General features: G+C 44.7%; 1 protein-coding gene across 1 annotated transcript in view; it reads right to left on the bottom strand.

The window, feature by feature from the left end:
- LOC135557066 (sodium-dependent noradrenaline transporter-like) overlaps nucleotides 1–24,020 on the bottom strand; it is a 55,553-nt gene that overhangs the window by 22,231 nt on the left and 9,302 nt on the right. The window contains exons 4-6 of the mRNA XM_064990347.1: nucleotides 7,826–7,964; nucleotides 3,992–4,126; nucleotides 3,149–3,252 (exon numbers count right to left, since the gene is read on the bottom strand). Coding sequence (XP_064846419.1) covers nucleotides 3,149–3,252; nucleotides 3,992–4,126; nucleotides 7,826–7,964 — 378 coding nt within the window. The remainder of the gene's footprint in view (nucleotides 1–3,148; nucleotides 3,253–3,991; nucleotides 4,127–7,825; nucleotides 7,965–24,020) is intronic.

Genomic DNA, 24,020 nt, shown 5'->3' with positions numbered 1-24,020 from the left:
CCCACGATCAGTCAGCAGACATCAACCCTCGATCAGTCAGCAGACATCAACCCTCGATCAGTCAGCAGACATCAACCCACGATCAGTCAGCAGACAGTAACCCTCGATCAGTCAGCAGACATCAACCCACGATCAGTCAGCAGACATCAACCCACGTTCAGACAGCAGACAGTAACCCACGATCAGTCAGCAGACAGTAACCCACGATCAGTCAGCAGACATCAACCCACGATCAGTCAGCAGACATCAACCCACGATCAGTCAGCAGACATCAACCCTCGATCAGTCAGCAGACATCAACCCACGATCAGTCAGCAGACATCAACCCACGATCAGTCAGCAGACATCAACCCTCGATCAGTCAGCAGACATCAACCCTCGATCAGTCAGCAGACATCAACCCACGATCAATCAGCAGACAGTAACCCTCGATCAGTCAGCAGACATCAACCCACGATCAGTCAGCAGACATCGACCCACGTTCAGACAGCAGACAGTAACCCACGATCAGTCAGCAGACATCAACCCTCGATCAGTCAGCAGACATCAACCCACGATCAGTCAGCAGACAGTAACCCTCGATCAGTCAGCAGACATCAACCCACGATCAGTCAGCAGACATCAACCCACGATCAGTCAGCAGACATCGACCCACATTCAGACAGCAGACAGTAACCCACGATCAGTCAGCAGACATCAACCCACGATCAGTCAGCAGACATCAACCCTCGATCAGTCAGCAGACATCAACCCACGATCAGTCAGCAGACATCAACCCTCGATCAGTCAGCAGACATCAACCCTCGATCAGTCAGCAGACATCAACCCACGATCAGTCAGCAGACAGTAACCCTCGATCAGTCAGCAGACAACAACCCTCGATCAGTCAGCAGACATCAACCCACGATCAGTCAGCAGACAGTAACCCTCGATCAGTCAGCAGACATCAACCCACGATCAGTCAGCAGACATCGACCCACGTTCAGACAGCAGACAGTAACCCACGATCAGTCAGCAGACAGTAACCCACAATCAGTCAGCAGACATCAACCCACGATCAGTCAGCAGACATCAACCCACGATCAGTCAGCAGACATCAACCCTCGATCAGTCAGCAGACATCAACCCACGATCAGTCAGCAGACATCAACCCTCGATCAGTCAGCAGACATCAACCCTCGATCAGTCAGCAGACATCAACCCACGTTCAGTCAGCAGACATCAACCCTCGATCAGTCAGCAGACATCAACCCACGTTCAGTCAGCAGACATCAACCCACGATCAGTCAGCAGACATCAACCCACAATCAGTCAGCAGACATCAACCCTCGATCAGTCAGCAGACATCAACCCACGATCAGTCAGCAGACATCAACCCTCGATCAGTCAGCAGACATCAACCCAGGTTCAGTCAGCAGACATCAACCCACGATCACTCAGCAGACATCAACCCACGATCACTCAGCAGACATCAACCCACGATCAGTCAGCAGACATCAACCCAGGTTCAGTCAGCAGACATCAACCCACGATCACTCAGCAGACATCAACCCACGATCACTCAGCAGACATCAACCCACGATCAGTCAGCAGACATCAACCCACGTTCAGTCAGCAGACATCAACCCACGATCAGTCAGCAGACATCAACCCACAATCAGTCAGCAGACATCAACCCTCGATCAGTCAGCAGACATCAACCCACGATCACTCAGCAGACATCAACCCACGATCAGTCAGCAGACATCAACCCAGGTTCAGTCAGCAGACATCAACCCAGGTTCAGTCAGCAGACAGACAGAGGGAACATGGACCACAGTCTGACCTCAACCGTCCCATCTGGGTACAATATGGAGAATAATACAACCAGCTGCTAGCCACTCAGATGTCCTTTGAGAACATCTACGGATGTAACAGCCAACTTTCACAAGTCCTCATTCAGCATCTCAGCTCACAAATATGGCCCAGCTGAACACACATGAGGCCTTCAGCTGTGCTGGGGGGGGTGTTTAGATCAGAACAAGTAATCTATAAGAGTGGAAAATTCAATTGGCTGTACAGCGTCACACTACAATAACACTACCCAGCTAACACATAAAGTTCTGAGAACCATATGTTTTACGAGAGCTTGGTGAGAGCGTCGTAGTCCTATAGTAATTTTGCATACAACCTTCCACAATGTTCTGTGAATGATGCAGGATACCCAGTTAGCACATACTGTTCTGAGAACCATATGTTTCTTGGGTGGGAAATTCAAAAACGATTTGTAGCAGATAGCTATACACCTTGACAAACTTAGCAGTGAGTGAGTGATAAAAACACACATGACTGATGGCTATAGCTAATTAGCTGTGTTCAACAAGTATACTATTCTTCTCTTTATCTAGCTCTATTTGTGATATTTTACCTTGCCTTGCTGGCTTGCTAGTTTGCCAGGTAATCAATCCTCTGATGACATCTGTGATGTTGTAGATGATAACCATCTGAATACATGAGCTCCGTCTGAAGTTGGATGTGGTCATATTCACTTCAATGAAAACAAGCCCATTTTCTGGTGTGAACCTGCGCATGCAACTTTTCATGATGCAGCCGGGAAATTGGTCTATAGAATGGGTGGACAATGGTCCATGGACAAACATTACTGTACTGTTACCACTGCAGCCAGCTACTGACCTATACATACACAAACACAGCTGGAATACAAAAGAGACCATATATCTACACACATTTTTTTAAACAGAATGGGTCTGATAGCAGCACCCACCTCTCTACTTTCACAGGAACCTATTAGTGATGACAAGGATCAGCAAACCCCACAGTCTAATGTCTGTTTCTCTGTGAGGGGTTTAGAGGACAACATAATGGCAGGGAAGGTGACACTGCCTATGGCTATAGCCATCATCTGGCCTAGCATGGCCTGCACTTATCCTGTTAGCTCCAAGCCAGAAGGTCCACTGGCCTGATACACATCACCTTTCTGTCCAGTTAAAACAGGAAAGACAAACCTAAAGAGAACTAAACTAAGCACAGGATCTGTTCTATCTCGTTGCCTGGTTACGGGTTATAGGAGGTCATGTAAGCCTTGTAAGGTCATGATAGAGAAGCACTGAGGACAGTACGGTGATATCAACACAGTGATATGTCTTACCTGTAACAGTTGTTGTCAAATTTATTGTAGCTGGCAAATGCAATGAGCACTCCAAAGCCAGCTCCCAATGAGTAGAAGATCTGGGTCGCAGCATCAATCCACACCTACAGCAGGAACATAGAAATATACTTTATGTGTTGCTCTCAAAGATTTGTCCTCGTGGCCTGTGTGATCCAGCGGTGACAGCCTCTGACCCCGGCCCACTGCCCTTTGACTCACCCTTCCCCTCACCTTTCCAACACTTTACTATCTCTTCAATCAAGTGAAGAAATATTTGTCCTCAAAGAGCCCATGGAATTACAATGCGATACAGAGAGGAGCACTACATTTGACAGAATCTCTCCTGATTACTGACTATCTACTGACTATTGGCTCTAAATAATCTCGTCTCTGATATGAGTCCTTGGCCATGTTTTCAAAAAGAGCTCCTTACCATTAATTTACTGCGTTCTATATTGAATATGGCATATTACACAAAATCACGACCTCCCAGATTTTTTAATCCAATCTTTTTATCCCTCCACTTTGTTTACAAAAACAGCTAACACATGTTTTGGTTTCTAAATGAGTTAATTACATGTATTTCCATATTGGACGTGACTATGAGACCTCTAGCAGTAACACTATCCTGCAATCTGAGGCTGTGTCTCTCAGTAAAAGGGATTACAAATTCTTGTATCTTTTCCAAAATTTCCAGGTTTTAAGAAAGCTTGTTCGTTGGATCCTGAATTTCTAGTTAATTCTCTCTTGATTCCAGGAAACTGTGAATTTTTTAAGTAATTGGAAATATTGCATCCCTAATTTCAGTAACACACTGTATTGTACTCTAAAGACCTGTCTGACCTTGGGGTCGTTGAGTTGTTTAAAGTCGATGTGGAGGTAGGCCCGTATGCCGTCCATAGCCCCTGGCAGAGTGATGCCTCTGATCAGCAGGACGAACAGCACCACATAGGGCATGGTGGCCGTGATGTACACCACCTGGACACAACACAACACAGAACATTAGCTACATGACAACAGTAGTGTTCAATACACCACCTGGACACAACACAACACAGAACATTAGCTACATGACAACAGTAGTGTTCAGTACACCACCTGGACACAACACAACACAGAACATTAGATACATGACAACGGTAGTGTTCAATACACCACCTGGACACAACACAACACAGAACATTAGCTACATGACAACGGTAGTGTTCAATACACCACCTGGACACAACACAACACAGAACATTAGCTACATGACAACGGTAGTGTTCAATACACCACCTGGACACAACACAACACAGAACATGAGATACATGACAACGGTAGTGTTCAATACACCACCTGGACACAACACAACACAGAACATTAGCTACATGACAACAGTAGTGTTCAATACACCACCTGGACACAACACAACATCATAACACAGAACATTAGCTACATGACAACAGTAGTGTTCAATACACCACCTGGACACAACACAACATCATAACACAGAACATTAGCTACATGACATCAGTAGTGTTCAATACACCACCTGGACACAACACAACACAGAACATTAGCTACATGACAACAGTAGTGTTCAATACACCACCTGGACACAACACAACACAGAACATTAGCTACATGACAACAGTAGTGTTCAATACACCACCAGGACACAACACAACACAGAACATTAGCTACAATACAACAGTAGTGTTCAATACACCACCTGGACACAACACAACACAGAACATTAGCTACATGACAACGGTAGTGTTCAATACACCACCTGGACACAACACAACACAGAACATTAGCTACATGACAACGGTAGTGTTCAATACACCACCTGGACACAACACAACACAGAACATTAGATACATGACAACAGTAGTGTTCAATACACCACCTGGACACAACACAACACAGAACATTAGCTACATGACAACAGTAGTGTTCAATACACCACCTGGACACAACACAACACAGAACATTAGCTACATGACAACAGTAGTGTTCAATACACCACCTGGACACAACACAACACAGAACATTAGCTACATGACAACAGTAGTGTTCAATACACCACCTGGACACAACACAACACAGAACATTAGATACATGACAACAGTAGTGTTCAATACATCACCTGGACACAACACAACATCATAACACAGAACATTAGATACATGACAACAGTAGTGTTCAATACACCACCTGGACACAACACAACACAGAACATTAGCTACATGACAACAGTAGTGTTCAATACACCACCTGGACACAACACAACACAGAACATTAGCTACATGACAACAGTAGTGTTCAATACACCACCTGGACACAACACAACACAGAACATTAGATACATGACAACAGTAGTGTTCAATACATCACCTGGACACAACACAACATCATAACACAGAACATTAGATACATGACAACAGTAGTGTTCAATACACCACCTGGACACAACACAACACAGAAGATTAGATACATGACTACCTGCACCTGTCTTTTCCTACCATCACTGATTTTGCTGATAGCTACTTTACTGAGGGAAAATGTACAAGCTACGACTGTGATATGTGGTTGTCTCACCTAGCTATCTTAAGATGAAGGCACTAATTGTAAGCCGCTCTGGATAAGAGCGTCTACCTGCAACCAAAAACATTTCTTCAAAGGCTTATACTATGGGGACAGCCGAAGAACCCATTATGGTTCTAGATAGCACCTTTATTACTAAGAGTGTACAGTAGTGTTCAAACCACCACATGGACAACATAACATTACAGATGACTCATTACTGCTGTGAGATCATGTCCTATGACATGCAGACATCATGTGAATTGTTGTATTCTCCCTGGTCTGTCAGCTTTGGTCAATGTATAGATGTTCTTTTTCAGATGTGTGTAGACTCACGTACCAAGCCGTACTAAACAAGGCTTAGATCTGTCAACTCAGAGACAGGTTATTGTCACACTCAGGTTACTGTTTATAGATCTTATTTCTCAAGGTACTGTAGTGTAGCACAACCACAGGTCATTTTGTGTACAGTAGGAGTAAGTCCTATACTAGGGAAAGGGGATACCGAAATGTGTCTTCCTCATTTAACCCAACCCCTCTGAATCAGAGAGATGCAGGGGGCTGCTTTAATCAACGTTGCCGGCGCCCAGGGAGCAGTTGTTGTTGGGGGTTAACTTGCTCAAGGGCAGAATGACAGATTTTTCCACCTTGTCTGCTCGGGATTCAAACCAGTGACCTTTCAGTTACTGGCCCAATGCTTTTAACCGCTCGCTTACCTGCCTACTACAGTAGGGGTGTGTGTTGTATTACAGTAGGAGTGTGTGTTGTACTACAGTAGGAGTGTGTATTGTATTACAGTAGAAGTGTGTATTATATTACAGTAGCAGTGTGGTATTACAGTAGGAGTGTGTGTTGTATTACAGTAGGAGTGTGTTGTATTACAGTAGGAGTTTGCATTGTATTATAGTAGAAGTGTGTATCATATTACAGTAGCAGTGTGGTATTACAGTAGGAGTGTGTGTTATATTACAGTAGGAGTGTGTGTTGTATTACAGTAGCAGTTTGTGTTGTATTACAGTAGGTGTGTGCATTGTATTACAGTCGAAGTGTGTATTATATTACAGTAGCAGTGTGGTATTACAGTAGGAGTGTGTGTTGTATTACAGTAGCAGTGTGGTATTACAGTAGGAGTGTGTATTATATTACAGTAGGAGTGTGTGTTGTATTGCAGTAGGAGTGTTTGTTGTATTACAGTAGGAGTGTGTGTTGTATTACAGTAGGAGTGTGTGTTGTATTACAGTAGAAGTGTGTATTATATTACAGTAGCAGTGTGGTATTACAGTAGGAGTGTGTGTTATATTACAGTAGGAGTGTGTGTTGTATTACAGTAGGAGTGTGTGTTGTATTACAGTAGGAGTGTGTGTTGTATTACAGCAGGAGTGTGTGTTGTATTACAGCAGGAGTGTGTGTTGTATTACAGTAGGTGTGTGTGTTGTATTGCAGTAGGAGTGTGTGTTGTATTACAGTAAGAGTGTGTTGTATTACAGTAGGAGTGTGTGTTGTATCACAGTAGAAGTGTGTATTATATTACAGTAGGAGTGTGTGTTGTATTACAGTAGGAGTGTGTGTTGTACTACAGTAGGAGTGTGTGTTGTATTACAGCAGGAGTGTGTATTATATTACAGTAGGAGTGTGTGTTGTATTACAGTAGGAGTGTGTGTTGTACTACAGTAGGAGTGTGTGTTGTATTACAGTAGAAGTGTGTATTATATTACAGTAGCAGTGTGGTATTACAGTAGGAGTGTGTATTATATTACAGTAGCAGTGTGATATTGCAGTAGGAGTGTGTGTTGTATTGCAGTAGGAGTGTGTGTTGTATTACAGTAGGAGTGTGTGTTGTATTACAGCAGGAGTGTGTGTTGTATTACAGCAGGAGTGTGTGTTGTATTACAGTAGGAGTGTGTGTTGTATTGCAGTAGGAGTGTGTGTTGTATTACAGTAAGAGTGTGTTGTATTACAGTAGGAGTGTGTGTTGTATCACAGTAGAAGTGTGTATTATATTACAGTAGGAGTGTGTGTTGTATTACAGTAGGAGTGTGTGTTGTACTACAGTAGGAGTGTGTGCTGTCCTAAGTGGTACGGTACAGCACAGTGTGTCAACAGTACCTTGCCGGAGGACTTGACGCCCTTCCAGAGACTGAAGTAGAGAAGAAAGACCACAGCCACCAGACAGAGGACCAGCTCCCAGCGAGGCATGCCCAGGTCCTGGATCCCCCTGCTCTCATGGAGGTGGAGTACGCCACGCCTGGAGAACACACACACACTAAGGCTGAGTCTCAATTCTACAAGCTTCTACTGTAGTGTCCTTTGCACACTTTCACATGGCCAATGCTTACACCAACCCTATGCTTTTAAATCAATGAGGGGGAGTCTGAAAGTGTGTACTTCTGGAAAAGGGTGTAGAATCTGGAAGCATCCACATACTTAACAAGACAGTGGTGTGGAGGATGATAGGTGTAACACACTCAGACCACACACTCCAACAACACACCCAACTTCATTTAGACCCAGATTGATGACCAAACTGTCCACAGCAGAGATAACTCATACAACACAAAGATAGACATGCCTTATTAGGAAACATACAGTATGAGGCTATATGGCAGGCTACCCACAGTATTCTCTTTTCCCTGGCCAGCCCACAGAGTGCTGTGCTTGTATGGTGGATCCACCCAGGCTATGACTCAGCTAGGACAGACTCAACACTTGAACAGTCCCTGTCTGACCCTGAGTAGAGCGAGGGGAGTCACCCAGCAGTCAGTCATCTACACACCATTTATTCCAGTCTGAACTTAAACCACTTCAATCAGGTAGAAAGTGTGTAGAAATGATAATGAACTTAACTTTTTTAAATAATCTCAACAATTTTTCTTCAATCACAGTATTTTCAATATGGAGCTATCAGCAGCAGTATTTTGGTTGATTTTGTGGTCTCGAGCCAGTGATATTATTAACATGAATTTGGGCAAAATTGAATTTTTGACAAAGAATGAGGTGGGAATGTTATTCACTTGTCATATAATTGCCACATTTAATATCAATATAGCATTAAAAATAGTTTTCCAGATTGTATTTTGGCGATTCTTTTTCACCATGTGAATATTGGGTCGCGACAGAGACAACCTGGTTCAATTTGGTTCCTGAGGCAAAACCAGTTGAGAACCAGTGATTTAGAGGTGTTAAAACCCAGCCACGGCATCTATACATTCATCATTGAACTAACCATTCCACAAGCTTACTGTTACTGCTCACTAAATCAAAGAATTTAAGACTGAGAAGCAAAGTTCAAAGCTTTTATCTCAACATATTATGATCACCATTTGTTCTGTATCCATTCAATCATCTCACTAACAGAATCCCGAGGGAAGAATGAAGGACTCAGGGTTTGAGGTACCTGAGAAAATATGTTCTACTCTTTACATGCACAACAGCACGCATGCATGCACACACACACACTCTCTCTCACACTCCTTCAAAGACCTTGGCAGCTAGAGGTTTTAATAGCAGACTTTGTCAACCCTCTTGGGAGCCATTCCCCTCATAACACTCTGACTACTACTCTCAGTTGAAGGGGCGCTCAAAGGTTCAAGTGCTTACCAGAACATATATAAAAGAGGGGAGATGGCAGGAAGACAATTGATGTCTCATCCTTCCCTACATAAATATTGTTTCCTGCTATCCATCTCCTCATTCCCAGATCATCCTCGGATCTTCCCAGGACAGGCATACTGAGCCACACCTGCTCTGAGTCCCACCGGACTGACCAGACTGACAGTGGATCTGGATCAACTTCCAACTCAGCAATATTAGGGAGCATCCCGTTCCTGCTCTGTATCTCAAGTGGCACCCTATTCCCTTTATAGTGCACTACTTTTGTCCAGGGACAATAGGGATTTGGTCAAAAGCTGTGCACTATATAAAGGAATAGATTGTCATTTAAAGACACTGCCTTGCTCAAAGGGAAGCAGGGGTCAGAGGTCTTAGTGTTTAAATGATCAACGGTTTTGACCAATATTGACCTCTTCTGTTTTTTTCCCTCTTCTTCTACACTGAGTAAGGAGGAAGGAGTAAACGTGAGTCATCACAAGTGGACAGTATTATGGGACATCTGAACTCATTCTAATCACAGAGGGTGCCCTAAAACAATTTAAGTTTACACCGAGATGACAGGTGGTTTGTTTCTGCTTTGAAAACATGGCGTTTAAAAACCAGGTAACCATAGCTCCTTGAGGAGCGGGTTGATGGCTGCTTGTTTCTTCATCTTCCAGTCTTAGAAACAGGCCTGAGGCTCAGTGTTACAGCCCAGCCGAGGGCTCACCACCATTGGGGAGAGAGATGTGGGACTCCGTAGAGCCGACAACAAAGAGCCAGGCCAGAATTATGCTCACCACAAAGCTCATATCCTAGACAACATTATCTTTAGGGTCTCCTCTGCCTCCCCAAGACCTGATGTTTTGTCTGCTGTCTCTTTCTGGAGCGCTCAAAGTTGTTGTCATGTGTTGCTGCCATGCTATGTTGTTGTCTTAGGTCTCTTCGTGTAGTGTTGTGGTGTCTCTCTTGTCGTGATGTGTGTTTTGTCCTATATTTGTATTTGTAATCCCAGCCCTGTCCCCGCAGGAGGCCTTCTGCCTTTTGGTAGGCGCTATTGTAAATAAGCATTTGTTCTTAACTGACTAGGTATCCCCCTTTCCCTAATACTATGTTCACTTGCACATCAAAACAATCCATTCTTTAACTTCATTATCTGTTTCTGATTCCTCCTCTCTGTCTGTTTGACCGGTGGGCTAGCGAGGCCATTTCATCCGGCGGGCAGCCTCTCTCTGTGATTATGCTGATAAGTGTAGCTACGAAATGACATGTGGATCTGATGCCCCAGGATGGTTACACAACCCACCGCCTGGCAAGCCAGAAGAGTAGACACATAAACAAGCCAACTGTCTGTCCAGACTAGACATCAAGGACAAGGGGACTGTCAGATCAGACAGCCCAGTCCTAAATATGTCTAACCGACGTGATTTATATCCTGATGATAATACATTTAAAGCTGTTAGAACACATGTTCAAAATCATTTTCCACTTCACCAGGTGAAGAGAGAACAAGAGATAGAGAAGAGGGCAGGAGAGGAGAGGAGAGGAGAGGAGAGGAGGGGAGGGGAGGGGAGAGGAGAGGAGAGGAGAGGAGAGGAGAGGAGAGGGAGAGGAGAGGAGAGGAGAGGAGAGGAGAGGAGAGGAGAGGGAAGAGGAGAGGAGAGGAGAGGAGAGGAGGGGGGCTGTCTAAGAAGGACAGAAGGGAACAAGAGACAGACACGTTGATATTTCTGACTAGTCATGTATAAGGCAGGGGGTCTAGGGTTGTTGTGGTGCATCCAGGCTGTACAGTCCATCTGATATCACACTAACCATAAATGTTCTCAAACATCAACACATGTTCTTTGGACCAGTTATTCTAGAACCAAACTCTTATCTGCTTTCCCTGAAATGGTCAACACATCAGTGATCTGAAGCTATTTGGCCAAAGTATATCAATCCCTAAGGCCTCTTTTACAAATTCTGGGCTAAAATGTTCTTTAAGAAGCATATATACACAACAGAGACACACATTTAATATGGTAGTGATATAAACAATATTCCATAAAAAAAGAGAAGGAAAACAATGTCTTCCAGGAAAATGTCAAGCACTACTGTATCTTTTATCAAATATTATTGACTAGTATTAATCTCTTTGGGCCATTTTCCCAGACATGTATAGCATGTTCTCCAGAATGAGGTAAACGTCTGACTTGACTTTGAGTAGACACACCAAGCAGGATCACTACTTACTACAAATACCCAGAACCATGCAAGTGGAACTGATGGAAAGTGAGATTGATTAAATAAAAGCTAATTATCTCTTATGTAATTGTTCAAGCAATTTCCCCAAAAAAACTGTTTTATTGAGCACTTCATCAATCGAGTGACAGTGAAGTCAATCATCTAAAAATGCTATTAGGGCCATTTGGGCTATTTGACCCTATATGACAACTCTTTTTGGTTCCAGGTGGAACCCTTCTTGGTTTCATGTAGAACCCTCTATAGAAAGGGTTCTACATGGAACGGAAAAGGGTTCTACCTGCAATTAAAAAGGGTTCTTCAAAGGGTTATCCTATGGGGGCAGCCGAAGAAACCTTTAAGGTTCTAGATAGCACTTTTATTTCTAAGAGTGTATCAGGTTGCTGGATCAAATCCCCGAGCTGACAAGGTAAAAAGCTGTCATTCTGCCCCTGAGCAAGGCAGTTAACCCACTGTTCTGTCAGGACCCGGTTACGAACCTGGGTCTCCGGAGTGAGAAACAGTCACTTAACCAACTGAGCCACGAATAGTCAGCAGAACCCAGAAGATGAGGCAGACACAGCAGTACTTAAGACGGTGTATTTAATAAAGTAAAAAGGAGAAGTCCTTCAATACAAAAATGGCAAATCCAAAAGGTGGTAGGAATAGCACAAAAAGCCTCAAGAGATACTCAAAAACAAAAACAGAATTCCACAAGAGCATCCACCGGAATCGACAAGAATACACAGAACACTAGGGCTGGGTGCTAACATACAAACACAGAGCACAGAACTGAGGGAAACTAAGGGTATAAATACAATCAGGGGAAACGAGGCACAGGTGCAAATAATAATGGGGAACAAGGGAAAAAACACAAGGTCAAAAAGCACAATGGGGGCATCTAGTGACCAAAACCCGGAACAACCCTGGCCAAATCCTGACATGTTCCCCGAGCGCTGAAGAAGTGGATGTCGATAAAGGCAGCCCCCCGCACCTCTCTGATTCAGAGGGGTTGGGTTAAATGCGGAGGACACATTTCAGTAGAAGGCATTCAGTTGTACAACTGACTAGGTATCCACTTTTCCTTTCCCTCTCCAGTCAAGCTATCCCTGACACTAAATCAAACGCAGCTATTTTAGCATGTAACGGAGGTAAAGAATCTATAGAAACCATCTGTTGTTGATGAAACGGTGTGATAATCTAATGTTTCAACGTACACACAGGATGTGTATAGCATGTCTGCTGATTTAAATACAGATGATTGTTGAACTGACCAAGCAAGGACCACTGGGATATTCCTACTAAGACCAACGTCCAGCCTGAGGATATATCGGACTGTTGGACTAGATGTGCCAAGCTTCTAACACATACCTTTACCCTGGTCATACATCTACAAACATGACTGATTACTTCTCTCAGTGTCTAGGTAATTGGCCAATAGCTAGGTTAATGTGCTCTATGGAGACATATTTGTGCTGGATTTAAGATTGAAGCATTTGACTTTGAGAACTATGGGCATCTCTGGGGTAGACAGGTGATAACCTAACAAGTGTTCATGTTGACCTGTGCCCTGACCACTGACTTTTAGGGATTAGCCTCTACCATGCAGAGCGCCGAGTGAGCCACCCTGCCACGTGACTCACCTTTAACACTAATTGAACTGCCATGGTAATATAATAAAACTAACTAGGTTATCTAACAAGAATAATAAACACATAGCACTGTGTATCAAATACATGCTGTGTCAAAAGGAGTTTAAATCAATGGTCTATAAACAGTCTCCTCTGACCTTCCCAGAGAACATGATAATAAAATATTGCATTAAGGTTCAGACAACCTCTGGTGGACGTGCAAAGGCTCTTGGATAAATCCCACTGATAGAGGGTGGGCTAGAGAGCCAGCTAGAGTCAGAGGGGGAGAAACATGTCTAAAGCAGGGAGACAGCTAGAATCAGAGGGGGAGAAACATGTCTAAAGAAGGGAGACAGCTAGAGTCAGAGGGGGAGAAACATGTCTAAAGAAGGGAGACAGCTAGAGTCAGAGGGGGAGAAACATGTCTAAAGAAGGGAGACAGCTGGAGTCAGAGGGGGAGAAACATGTCTAAAGCAGGGAGACAGCTAGAGTCAGAGGGAGAGAAACATGTCTAAAGCAGGGAGACAGCTAGAGTCAGAGGGGGAGAAACATGTCTAAAGCAGGGAGCCAACGAGAGTCAGAGGGGGAGAAACATGTCTAAAGCAGGGAGACAGCTAGAGTCAGAGGGGGAGAAACATGTCTAAAGCAGGGAGACAGCTCGAGTCAGAGGGGGAGAAACATGTCTAAAGCAGGGAGACAGCTAGAGTCAGAGGGGGAGAAACATGTCTAAAGAAGGGAGACAGCTCGAGTCAGAGGGGGAGAAACATGTCTAAAGCAGGGAGACAGCTCGAGTCAGAGGGGGAGAAACATGTCTAAAGCAGGGAGACAGCTAGAGTCAGAGGGGGAGAAACATGTCTAAAGCATGGAGACAACTAGAGTCAGAGGGGGAGAAACATGTCTAAAGCAGGGAGACAGCTAGAGTCAGAGGGGGAGAAACATGTCTAAAGCAGGGAGCCAACGAGAGTCAGAGGGGGAGAAACATGTCTAAAGCAGGGAGACAACTAGAGTCAGAGGGGGAGAAACATGTCTAAAGCAGGGAGCCAACGAGAGTCAGAGGGGGAGAAACATGTCTAAAGCAGGGAGACAGCTCGAGTCAGAGGGGGAGAAACATGTCTAAAGCAGGGAGACATCTAGAGTCAGAGGGGGAGAAACATGTCTAAAGAAGGGAGACAGCTCGAGTCAGAGGGGAGAAACATGTCTAAAGCAGGGAGACAGCTCGAGTCAGAGGGGGAGAAACATGTCTAAAGCAGGGAGCCAACGAGAGTCAGAGGGGGAGAAACATGTCTCAAGAAGGGAGACAGCTCGAGTCAGAGGGGGACAAACATGTCTAAAGCAGGGAGACAGCTCGAGTCAGAGGGGGAGAAACATGTCTAAAGCAGGGAGACAGCTAGAGTCAGAGGGGGAGAAACATGTCTAAAGAAGGGAGACAGCTCGAGTCAGAGGGGGAGAAACATGTCTAAAGCAGGGAGACAGCTAGAGTCAGAGGGGGAGAAACATGTCTAAAGCAGGGAGACAACTAGAGTCAGAGGGGGAGAAACATGTCTAAAGCAGGGAGACAGCTAGAGTCAGAGGGGGAGAAACATGTCTAAAGAAGGGAGACAGCTCGAGTCAGAGGGGGAGAAACATGTCTAAAGCAGGGAGACAGCTCGAGTCAGAGGGGGAGAAACATGTCTAAAGCAGGGAGACAGCTCGAGTCAGAGGGGGAGAAACATGTCTAAAGCAGGGAGCCAACGAGAGTCAGAGGGGGAGAAACATGTCTCAAGAAGGGAGACAGCTCGAGTCAGAGGGGGAGAAACATGTCTAAAGCAGGGAGACAGCTCGAGTCAGAGGGGGAGAAACATGTCTAAAGAAGGGAGACAGCTCGAGTAAGAGGGGGAGAAACATGTCTAAAGCAGGGAGACAACTAGAGTCAGACGGGGAGAAACATGTCTAAAGCAGGGAGACAGCTAGAGTCAGAGGGGGAGAAACATGTCTAAAGCAGGGAGACAGCTAGAGTCAGAGGGATAGAAACATGTCTAAAGCAGGGAGACAACTAGAGTCAGAGGGGGAGAAACATGTCTAAAGCAGGGAGCCAACGAGAGTCAGAGGGGGAGAAAAATGTCTAAAGCAGGGAGACAACTAGAGTCAGAGGGGGAGATACATGTCTAAAGCAGGGAGACAGCTAGAGTCAGAGGGGGAGAAACATGTCTAAAGCAGGGAGACAGCTAGAGTCAGAGGGGAGAAACATGTCTAAAGCAGGGAGACAGCTAGAGTCAGAGGGATAGAAACATGTCTAAAGCAGGGAGACAACTAGAGTCAGAGGGGGAGAAACATGTCTAAAGCAGGGAGCCAACGAGAGTCAGAGGGGGAGAAAATGTCTAAAGCAGGGAGACAACTAGAGTCAGAGGGGGAGAAACATGTCTAAAGCAGGGAGACAGCTCGAGTCAGAGGGGGAGAAACATGTCTAAAGAAGGGAGACAGCTCGAGTAAGAGGGGGAGAAACATGTCTAAAGCAGGGAGACAACTAGAGTCAGACGGGGAGAAACATGTCTAAAGCAGGGAGACAGCTAGAGTCAGAGGGGGAGAAACATGTCTAAAGCAGGGAGACAGCTAGAGTCAGAGGGGGAGAAACATGTCTAAAGAAGGGAGACAGCTCGAGTCAGAGGGGGAGAAACATGTCTAAAGCAGGGAGACAGCTCGAGTCAGAGGGGGAGAAACATGTCTAAAGCAGGGAGACAGCTCGAGTCAGAGGGGGAGAAACATGTCTAAAGCAGGGAGCCAACGAGAGTCAGAGGGGGAGAAACATGTCTCAAGAAGGGAGACAGCTCGAGTCAGAGGGGAGAAACATGTCTAAAGCAGGGAGACAGCTCGAGTCAGAGGGGGAGAAACATGTCTAAAGAAGGGAGACAGCTCGAGTAAGAGGGGGAGAAACATGTCTAAAGCAGGGAGACAACTAGAGTCAGACGGGGAGAAACATGTCTAAAGCAGGGAGACAGCTAGAGTCAGAGGGGGAGAAACATGTCTAAAGCAGGGAGACAGCTAGAGTCAGAGGGATAGAAACATGTCTAAAGCAGGGAGACAACTAGAGTCAGAGGGGGAGAAACATGTCTAAAGCAGGGAGCCAACGAGAGTCAGAGGGGGAGAAAAATGTCTAAAGCAGGGAGACAACTAGAGTCAGAGGGGGAGATACATGTCTAAAGCAGGGAGACAGCTAGAGTCAGAGGGGGAGAAACATGTCTAAAGCAGGGAGACAGCTAGAGTCAGAGGGGGAGAAACATGTCTAAAGCAGGGAGACAGCTAGAGTCAGAGGGATAGAAACATGTCTAAAGCAGGGAGACAACTAGAGTCAGAGGGGGAGAAACATGTCTAAAGCAGGGAGCCAACGAGAGTCAGAGGGGGAGAAAAATGTCTAAAGCAGGGAGACAACTAGAGTCAGAGGGGGAGAAACATGTCTAAAGCAGGGAGACAGCTCGAGTCAGAGGGGGAGAAACATGTCTAAAGAAGGGAGACAGCTCGAGTAAGAGGGGGAGAAACATGTCTAAAGCAGGGAGACAACTAGAGTCAGACGGGGAGAAACATGTCTAAAGCAGGGAGACAGCTAGAGTCAGAGGGGGAGAAACATGTCTAAAGCAGGGAGACAGCTAGAGTCAGAGGGATAGAAACATGTCTAAAGCAGGGAGACAACTAGAGTCAGAGGGGGAGAAACATGTCTAAAGCAGGGAGCCAACGAGAGTCAGAGGGGGAGAAAAATGTCTAAAGCAGGGAGACAACTAGAGTCAGAGGGGGAGATACATGTCTAAAGCAGGGAGACAGCTCCAGTCAGAGGTGGAGAAACATGTCTAAAGCAGGGAGGCAACTAGAGTCAGAGGGGGAGAAACATGTCTAAAGCAGGGAGACAGCTAGAGTCAGAGGGGGAGAAACATGTCTAAAGCAGGGAGCCAACGAGAGTCAGAGGGGGAGAAACATGTCTAAAGAAGGGAGACAGCTCGAGTCAGAGGGGGAGAAAAATGTCTAAAGCAGGGAGACAACTAGAGTCAGAGGGAGAGAAACATGTCTAAAGCAGGGAGACAGCTTGAGTCAGAGGGGGAGAAAACATGTCTTAAGAAGGGAGACAGCTAGAGTCAGAGGGACATAAACATGTCTAAAGCAGGGAGACAGCTAGAGTCAGAGGGGGAGAAACATGTCTTAAGAAGGGAGACAGCTAGAGTCAGAGGGGGAGAAACATGTCTAAAGCAGGGAGTCAGCTAGAGTCAGAGGGGAGACATGTCTAAAGCAGGGAGACAGCTAGAGTCAGAGGGTAGACATGTCTAAAGCAGGGAGACAGCTAGGAGAGGGGGAAAACATGTCTAAAGCAGGGAGACAGCTAGAGTCAGAGGGGAGACATGTCTAAAGCAGGGAGACAGCTAGAGTCAGAGGGTAGACATGTCTAAAGCAGGGAGACAGCCAGGGTCAGAGGGGGGGAAACATGTCTAAAGCAGGGAGTCAGCTAGAGTCAGAGGGGAGACATGTCTAAAGCAGGGAGACAGCTAGAGTCAGAGGGTAGACATGTCTAAAGCAGGGAGACAGCTAGGGTCAGAGGGGGAGAAACATGTCTAAAGCAGGGAGACAGCTGAGTCAGAGGGTAGACATGTCTAAAGCAGGGAGACAGCTAGAGTCAGAGGGTAGACATGTCTAAAGCAGGGAGACAGCTAGGGTCAGAGGGGGGGAAACATGTCTAAAGCAGGGAGACAGCTGGAGTCAGAGGGTAGACATGTCTAAAGCAGGGAGACAGCTGGAGTCAGAGGGGAGACATGTCTAAAGCAGGGAGACAGCTGGAGTCAGAGGGGAGACATGTCTAAAGCAGCAGTCTCCTGAGGAAGCTAGGCTTTTGGCCATCCTCTTACCTCACCACTTTTTAGAGCCCCATGTGTTCATAATTACTGACCCAGGTCAGCCCAGGTCCTTCAGCCTCTGCTCAATCACTCAATCACTCTCTTTCCCATCCAGTGGTCTACAGGCTCCCCTCGTCCACATTATATTACATTCTAGAAATCACGCCCAACTTAACTGCATGTAACTGTGTGATTGATAACCTACCACAGATGTAGGAATAGATTTATGAGAGGATTCACACACACATGGAAAAATTATATCAAACGTTTTACCATTGCAACATTTGATAGGCTACAGTCACATTCAAAGCGGTTGTCTGAAGCTTGCTAGAGGTCACAAATGGTGATCCCTCATCGTGATTTGTCATTTGAAACCATCCCAATGAGCGGCCCGACACAAAGCCACTAACACTCTCAGTGAACAACGGGGTGTACTTAAAAAAAGACAAGGTAGAACAACTTGACACAGCACAGCAGCGATGGGCTGAAAGCATTTCTAGTTTACACACATTCTCATTACTCAGTGAATGAGAAATCATATGGGGAAAGGGCCAAATCAGGTTAGGGCTAATATGGGGTCAATGCTTCCTGGAACTGACAAAAGCAATATGTTAGGGGCAGAGAGGTAGAAAGTGTCTACAGTACTTTGGAGAGAGTTTTTGGTTAGGAGGAGTATTTGGTTGGGGGAGTATTTGGTTGAGGGAGTATTTGGTTGGGGGGAGTATTTGGTTGGGGGGAGTATTTGGTTGGGGAGGAGTATTTGGTTGGGGGAGTATTTGGTTGGGGGGAGTATTTGGTTGGGGAGGAGTATTTGGTTGGGGGAGTATTTGGTTGGGGGAGTATTTGGTTGGGGGAGTATTTGGATGAGGGAGAATTTGGTTGGGGGAGTATTTGGATGAGGGAGAATTTGGTTGGGGGAGTATTTGGATGAGGGAGAATTTGGATGAGGGAGAATTTGGTTGGGGGAGTATTTGGATGAGGGAGAATTTGGTTGGGGGAGTATTTGGTTGGATATTTGATTTAAAGTGATTTGAGTGAATGGCAATTCTTGTACTTTGATAAAGAGGACAACGATAAAAAAGTTAAAGATTTGATGTTTGATTCAAAATAAATCTGTTTTCTTATTGTCTTGTGTATCATTAAAAAGGCATTTTATCCAAAGAGAAAACTGAGGGTCATGATGTATGTTTCAGATCCCCTGTGAGTGTTCACAATGTCTAGACTTGGAACACATGAGCTATTGACCTCCCAGCAGTGGACTTGTTCAATTAAGAGCGATAAAGGTTGTGTGAGACTTCCAGCAGAGGTGTTCTGAGTTCTAACCTTTTGATAATCTAATAGCTATTTAATGGATCATCTGAGCTGCTAATAGAATAAAATGGCTCTCAATTTGTGTTGATTTCATTTGGACTGGATTTGCACTCACCATTTAATTAAGCAGTGCTTGCAATTATAAACACCTGCTTCAAACATCCAAATTCACTATCACTATTTTACTATTTCAAGGTTGAAAAATACAGATCATTTGTTGAGTAACAGATTAGTTTGTTATATTAATTAGAGAATGACGTCAATAATATTACGCAAAGTCAATGTATTGAAATATCTGAACATTTTGCATTGACCTCAAAATATTAGGATATTTCATTACATTGACTGCGCATAATATTATTGATGGCATTCTCTAATTAATATAACAAACTGATCTGTACTCAAACTGTATAAACTTACATGACTGATTGACCTTTATTAATATAAGCTGAGACAACCCATCAGCACCATCAACACAGAAGGTATATATTTACCCAGCCTCTTGGTCGCTCAGCTTGGTTTCTGAGAATCCTAGTCTGTCATTAGGTGTTGATAGCTATGTTGAGCCCCTGTGATAGCATTGTAACTGACACCTGCTGTGTGTCCGCCCCTGGACGTTGCCATGACACTAATGACTATACTCCGGGGACCTTTGCACTGCAGCACCACAGATTGCAGGGCAGCCGTGATCAATGAAACCAATAATAAAGGCCTAATAGGAGAGGAAATGAGGGCCTAGAACATCCTCAGTCAGCTGAGGAGAGGACAGCAATACATCACACAGCAACACATCAACGTGGCCTGGTGTGAGAACCAGAGCAATGCAGCAGCAAAGGAAAAGTATGCTCTGTGTGTGTGTGTGTGTGTGTGTGTGTGTGTGTGTGTGTGTGTGTGTGTGTGTGTGTGTGTGTGTGTGTGTGTGTGTGTGTGTGTGTGTGTGTGTGTGTGTGTGTGTGTGTGTGTGTGTGTGTGTGTGTGTGTGTGTGTGTGTGTGTGTGTGTGTGTGTGTGTGTGTGTGTGTGTGTTGAATGTTACAGGTTAACCACATGCCCTCAAATCTCTAAAATCTCTTGAGAAAATGTCTCCTCTGTCCCAGTCCATCTCTAGGGGATACAGGAGGATCAAATCTCCATATCTAAGAACTAAGAACACCTGCAGCTCCTTCAGACGCTCAGAGATCACTGCTCATTACATAAGGAGGCAAACTGACGTTGGACAGAAAGAGAAAGAATAGAGAGGGAAAACATGAGGGGAAGAGATAGAGAGAGAAATTAAGAGAGAAAAAGAGAAAGTAAGAGAGAGAGAGAGAAAAAGAAAGAGAGAAAATGAGAGAAAGAGGTAGAGAGAGAAATATGTTGACTCAGTCACTGTGATCTCTCCCAGAGTGTGCAGTGGTCTGATGGTCTTGTTCCTGTTCTTGGAGCTCTGTGGGAGCAGGGGGTTTATGTCTCCCACACAAGACCTGGCTGAAATATACAATGAGATTAGAAGTGTTGTCAGAGAAAAATTACTGTCTATTCTAGAGCTCCCACTGCCTGGGTCTCTGTGTTTTTCATTCAGCCTATCTAGAATCAACTACATTTATACTGGGATATAGTGGCTCTCAGGGGAGTATGGACCTAAAGCTCTTTGATAGAGCCGTTGTCAATACACCAATGAGTATTCAAGGTCTGTGAAGATGGTAGAATACACAAAGAACAACATTTTCTGGTAAATAAATGCAGGAAGATATGCTGTAAAAGGAACCAACTTGACTTCATTGACTTCCTATAATTACCAAGAATTGAAGGTCTATGAATATTTTTTACAGTACGGTAGAAGCAGTGGTTAAGTGGAGGGTAAACGCACGTAAACATTGTTCACCTAACTTTATCCCCCCCAACGGTTTACCCACCTTGTGCACAAAAAGGCATTGAAAGTATACGGAGAGTAACTTTATTCACCACAGGCGGCGATCAGAGTTTTCCCAAATATTTTTTTAAAACTACATCACTGGGTCAAAAGAATGAGAGTGCGATTTTATGCTAGAAGAAATGATGCAACGGAAACTGACTGTATTCAAGTTTCGAGGGATTGATGAGAGAAAAACATTGGAGGAAATTCAGAGATGTTGATTACATAAACACACGAGACATCAATGCAGATCAGCATTCTGGTAGAGGGTCTTTCATCTGCTCTTATTGGCCGCCTGTCACGCACTCTTAGGCTGCATCCCAAATGGCTCACTATTCCTTATATAGGGCACTATTAAAGTTTGGAATGCAAGCTTAGAATGTTTTGTTTGTGCCTCCCTGGCGCTCTACTCTGTACTGCACATCAGCTGCAGGATAAGGATGCTGCTGTATGTCCCAGTCATTTCAGACGACTTCCTTTGGGCTGCAGAAGTAATCTTCCCACAGAGCTCTGGAAAGGAATTCTTTGAAGTGCAAACGGAGGGGGCTTTTCGTGTCAACTTCAAACGCAGCATCTAAGCTTTTTTTATATGCCTTTCTGTAGAGCAATCGGTATATGGGCGGATGGCTTCAGACATTTTGGGGATACTGCACAAAAGCTTTAATGACAGTGGCCCACTTCACAGTGGAATTGTTTGAGTATGAGTAGGGTTGCAAAATTCATGAAACGTTCAATAAATTCTCTGGTTATTCCGAAATTCTGGAAAGGCGGGTTCCTGGAATCAGGAGGGAATAAGCAGGAAATCTGTAATCCTCCAACCAGGATTTCTGGAAAACCGGGGAATTTATTGAAAGTCCCAAGAATTTTGCTAAACTAAAATGAAGTGTCATATACACTGGTACCATGCAGAGATGCGATAATAGTCAATAAAAACACTTTAAATTTAGATTAGCTGCTTAGTAAAGGCCTTTGTTTCCTGAACACGTTTTGCTCAGCATGTAAGCAGATTGAGCCACGTCATCAGAATCTACTGAATGGTAAAAGTAACTTTTCAATGAGACAAGGGCCCAGAAGCATAAAGACACACTATAAGACTGTGACTCAGCAGAAGTCCAAGGCTTATCTATTCCTCAAGCCACTCCAGGACTTTAGGACTTTTTTTGTGACTTTTTTTTAGGACTTTAGGACTGTTCAGTCTTGGTAAGATGTAGAGTGGGGTTTCATGGCAGGTGATGAGAGTGAGTGTGTGAGGTTTGCTGTCCACTCACTGATGTATACTAACTAAATATTGATTTATGAAGACATGCCATACTGTACACGCCATTAATAATACATATTTCTTGTTTATGAAATGCTTAAGTGTCCCATTTCCACAGTGGCCAGACTAAATAATCAAGCATCAAAAAGGTTAAGCCTACTTCTAACACATTTAGTCTCTCATGAAAATACTTGAATTTGCACAGTTCATATTTGGCACTGTAGGTCAGCTCAGAGGAAGGTCAGACTCAAGACACACATCAGAGGCACAGGTCAAGAACAGGACAGGACCCACTGTACTCACTCATAGAACAGGAACATAATACACTGTACTCACTCATAGAACAGGGACAGAACCCACTGTACTCACTCATAGAACAGGCACACAATCCACTGTACTCACTCGCAGAAGAGGGCAGAACCCACTGTACTCACTCATAGAACAGGCACATAATCCACTGTACTCACTCATTGAACAGGGACAGAACGCACTGTATTCACTCATAAAACAGGGACAGGACAGAACCCACTGTACTCACACATAGAACAGAGTCATAATCCACTGTTTGGCCCTGTCCGGGGGTGTCCTCGAATGGGGCCACAGTGTCTCCTGACCCCTCCTGTCTCAGCCTCCAGTATTTATGCTGCAGTAGTTTATGTGTCGGGGGGCTAGCGTCAGTTTGTTATATCTGGAGTACCTCTCCTGTCCTATTCAGTGTCCTGTGTGAATTTAAGTGTGCTCTCTCTAATTCTCTCTTTCTTTCTCTCTCTCGGAGGACCTGAGCCCAAGGACCATGCCTCAGGACTACCTGACATGATGACTCCTTGCTGTCCCCAGTCCACCTGGCCGTGCTGCTGCTCCAGTTTCAACTGTTCTGCCTTATTATTATTGGACCATGCTGGTCATTTATGAACATTTGAACATCTTGGCCATGTTCTGTTATAATTTCCACCCGGCACAGCCAGAAGAGGACTGGCCACCCCACATAGCCTGGTTCCTCTCTAGGTTTCTTCCTAGGTTTTGGCCTTTCTAGGGAGTTTTTCCTAGCCACCATGCTTCTACACCTGCATTGCTTGCTGTTTGGGGTTTTAGGCTGGGTTTCTGTACAGCACTTTGAGAAATCAGCTGATGTACGAAGGGCTATATAAATAAATTTGATTTGATTTGATTACTCACTCATTGAACAGGAACATAATCCACTGTACTCACTCATTAAACAGGAACAGAACATAACCCACTGTACTCACTCATTGAACGGGAACATAATCCACTGTACTCACTCATTGAAAAGGAACAGAACATAATCCACTGTACTCACTCATTGAAAAGGAACAGAACATAATCCACTGTACTCACTCATGAAACAGGGACATAATCCACTGTACTCACTCATTGAACAGGAAAATAATCCACTGTACTCACTCATTGAACAGGAAAATAATCCCCTGACTCACTCATTGAACAGGACAGAAACCACTGTACTCACTCATTGAACAGGGACATAATCCACTGTACTCACTCATTGAACAGGGACATAATCCACTGTACTC

The sequence above is a fragment of the Oncorhynchus masou genome, chromosome 2 (genome assembly GCF_036934945.1).
Source record: "Oncorhynchus masou masou isolate Uvic2021 chromosome 2, UVic_Omas_1.1, whole genome shotgun sequence".
Taxonomy (NCBI): Eukaryota; Metazoa; Chordata; class Actinopteri; order Salmoniformes; family Salmonidae; genus Oncorhynchus; species Oncorhynchus masou.
Note: the sequence above shows the minus strand (reverse complement) of the source record. Positions and strands in the feature narration are given on the sequence as shown.